At 34.1% G+C, this 3095-nt stretch overlaps 1 protein-coding gene across 1 annotated transcript; it reads left to right on the forward strand.

The window, feature by feature from the left end:
* The first annotated feature begins 1058 nt into the window (after positions 1 to 1058).
* Positions 1059 to 2769, forward strand: LOC115212269. Its single transcript, XM_029781108.2, has one exon. It carries the CDS (start codon positions 1159 to 1161, stop codon positions 2113 to 2115), a length of 957 nt encoding a protein of 318 aa, XP_029636968.2. The 5' UTR covers positions 1059 to 1158; the 3' UTR covers positions 2116 to 2769.
* The last annotated feature ends 326 nt before the right edge of the window (positions 2770 to 3095 follow it).

Consider the following 3095-nt stretch of genomic DNA (forward strand, 5'->3'; position numbering starts at 1 on the left):
AATCGAAACCGCGATCCTATGACCGCGAGTCCGCTGCCCTAACAACTGGGCCATTGCGCCTCCATATATATATATATATATTAGTAGTAGACTTATTACTATTCGCTATAGGGACTGGTAACCACTATGAGCTGTAGTGGAGAACAGTTCACAAGTATGATGAGGCTGACCAAAGAATTTTAATTTTAGATATATCTGGGGTACTTATATGTACTCATGATTTTTGCTTCGGCTTTTTTCCATGGGCGCATGTAAGTATCTTATTTATATCCTTTCGTATTTTCTACTGAAGACGAAAAAATCTATTATGAGATTAATTTCGAAATTGATTCAATATAGAAATAACGAACTTTAAAAAAAAATTCTATCGGCCGGCTTTCCTCGTTTTCAGCTCTTCGTGTTTTTCCTGTAGTGAGTAATTAATATGTGGAATTTGACGATTTAAAAGTCTATTATCAGCATATTGGCATAGAAATAATTTTCTTTAGCCCTTATTTATAAGTTGTTTATATATATATATATATATAATGTGTGGGTGGGTGCATATTTGCGTATGTATACACACACACACATATGTATACATATATATATGTATTATGTATATCTGTCACTATCCGTATCTCTACATCTATCTATCTATCTATCTATCTATCTATCTATCTATCTATCTATCTATCTATCTATCTATCTATCTATCTATATGTCTGTCTGTCTATATATGTGTATATATGTGTATATATGTGTATATATATGTATATATATATATGTATATATACATGTATATGTGTGTGTGTGTATACACATATATATATATATCCTTCTACACTATAATCCAAAGACTGTGGCTAAAATGATTGTTACATAACATTATATACATATATAACGGTTATATAAAAACTAAATATATCTACAAGTTTCATATCGGATGCGTACAATACTACAATTGACCTGAGACTTTAAACTATAGTTATTATACTTGCTTTGTTTAATCATGGAATATTTAACAGTTATTTGATTCTTATTTAAACCTTTTATATCGCCTTCAATCATTTCTTTTTCTTTCTTTTGCAGTGGAGATGGCCGCACACAATATTTGTCCTCTATCGACTAGCTCTAGCCTTATATACATTAGGCGGCTTTGCGAATCATTATGCTGTGATGATTTCTCTGGATATATCGCATAACCCAATGGTATATTTGACATCATGGAGCTATTTGATGTTGGCATTACATTGCAGCGTGGCAGCAGTTGTGACTACGTATAGCTACTACGTAATTTACAAAATTACACGTCTGAATACCTCTAATAAAACTGTACTAAAATGTATTTCTCCTTTGACAACACAAAAAACTAAGGAAAACGGTCATATTGCAGATGCTATGAATAACTGTGTTAATTACTCGGAGAATGATGCCCTTCCGGCTCGGAACAATGAAAGCGAATATCAGAACCAGGATGAGGAAAATTTCATGAAGACTTCAAAATCATCAGAGCCAATTGCAGTGCAACATCTTTGCGTTGACGCCCATCATTCGATTGAAACTTGCAAAGGGACAACGTTCGGGTGTTCACTACCGGGTGCACACCAATCAAACATGGTTTGGCGGGTAGACGTAACAGGAGCCAAGACAATATGTGTCAAAAATCTCGACAAAATCTGTTGGTTTATGAAATTAACATGGCTGCTTTTTGACATAGCATCTGTTGCGGCCATCATGGTTAGTTGCATTTATTTCATCACCATCTTCCCACAAAATCATTCCCACGGAGAATCGGTTACATTTCAGGATCTCAACACGCATGCATTCAACTCACTAATCGTAATATTTGAACTTGCTATTACCGCATATCCAATACGTCTACTACACGTACTCTATCCTTTTCTATTTGGTATCGTGTATATCATATTTAACGTTATATATTGGACACAGGACCGAGTAAAAAACGTTTTATATTCTGATATCTTGGACTGGAACCTCCCTGAGAAAGCAGTTCTACTGATAACGGTCTTATTATTTGTTTTGGTACCAGTTCAACAGTGTTTTCATTTTCTTGTGTACAAACTTCGTCTTTACATATATTTCAGAATCTATAAACAACATTATAACTCTTGAGGAAGCAAGTAACAGCAGTACTCACACACACACACACACACAGCACACACACACACACACCACACACACACACACACACACACACACACACCACACACACACACACACACACACTATATATATATATATATATATATATGTATAAGCTGGTATGCGTGTGATATGTGTGTATTTGTTCCAATATAACCTCGAAAGAATTGACAATAAGAAATGTGCAAGGAACACAAGAAAGAGAGAGAGAGAGAGAGGGAAAATGTTTGAACTAGAGAAACGAGAAAATATGCAAAGAAAGGACATGGAGTATGTGACGATGAGTGTTAGACAATATTTGTGATATCAGAGATTTAATGTCAATATAACTGTTCTGTGGTGTGTGTGCATGCATGCATGTGCGTTTATGAGGGAACGTAAAATATCCACCCACACCAAACACACACTCATAAACATATATATATACATAGCTTTTGTGCGTGTGTCTGTGTGTGTGTGTGTTTGTGTGTATGTATCTGTTTATGTGCAAATGTATGTGTTTGAGCGCGTGCTTGTGTATATGTATGGATGTGAAATCTGTGTTTAAAACTGGTAAAGAAGTCCAGTTATGCTATTAAGTAAAAATATGAAATACATAATTAAAAATTGATAACTTTTTATTGACGAAAGGGTTCATCTTGGGTAACAAAACTGACTGGCAGTTTACTTGTGATAAACTGCTTAATTATCAAGATTGATATATTTATATTATTTAAAAGTTACTATATTTAAAAATGCAACAAAAACGGAAAGAGTAACCAAGTTTCATTCTTCACCTTTCAGATTCTAAATTTTATACCATTTTTGCCAAAATTTGCTCTAAATGCAACGCATCGTTCTGTCAAGCCAAATTTGCTGCAAAAACGTTTTCTTACTAATGATGTAAAAATCTCAAATGTTGAATTAAATGGATAGCCTCAAATCCCCAAAATAAAACAAAAGCTCCCTCA

This window comes from Octopus sinensis, linkage group LG5 (assembly GCF_006345805.1).
Source record: "Octopus sinensis linkage group LG5, ASM634580v1, whole genome shotgun sequence".
Classification (NCBI taxonomy): domain Eukaryota; kingdom Metazoa; phylum Mollusca; class Cephalopoda; order Octopoda; family Octopodidae; genus Octopus; species Octopus sinensis.

Excerpts from the sequence above, each read along its gene's own strand:
- LOC115212269 (XM_029781108.2), top strand. The coding sequence starts at position 1,159 with ATGATTTCTCTGGATATATCGCATAACCCAATGGTATATTTGACATCA.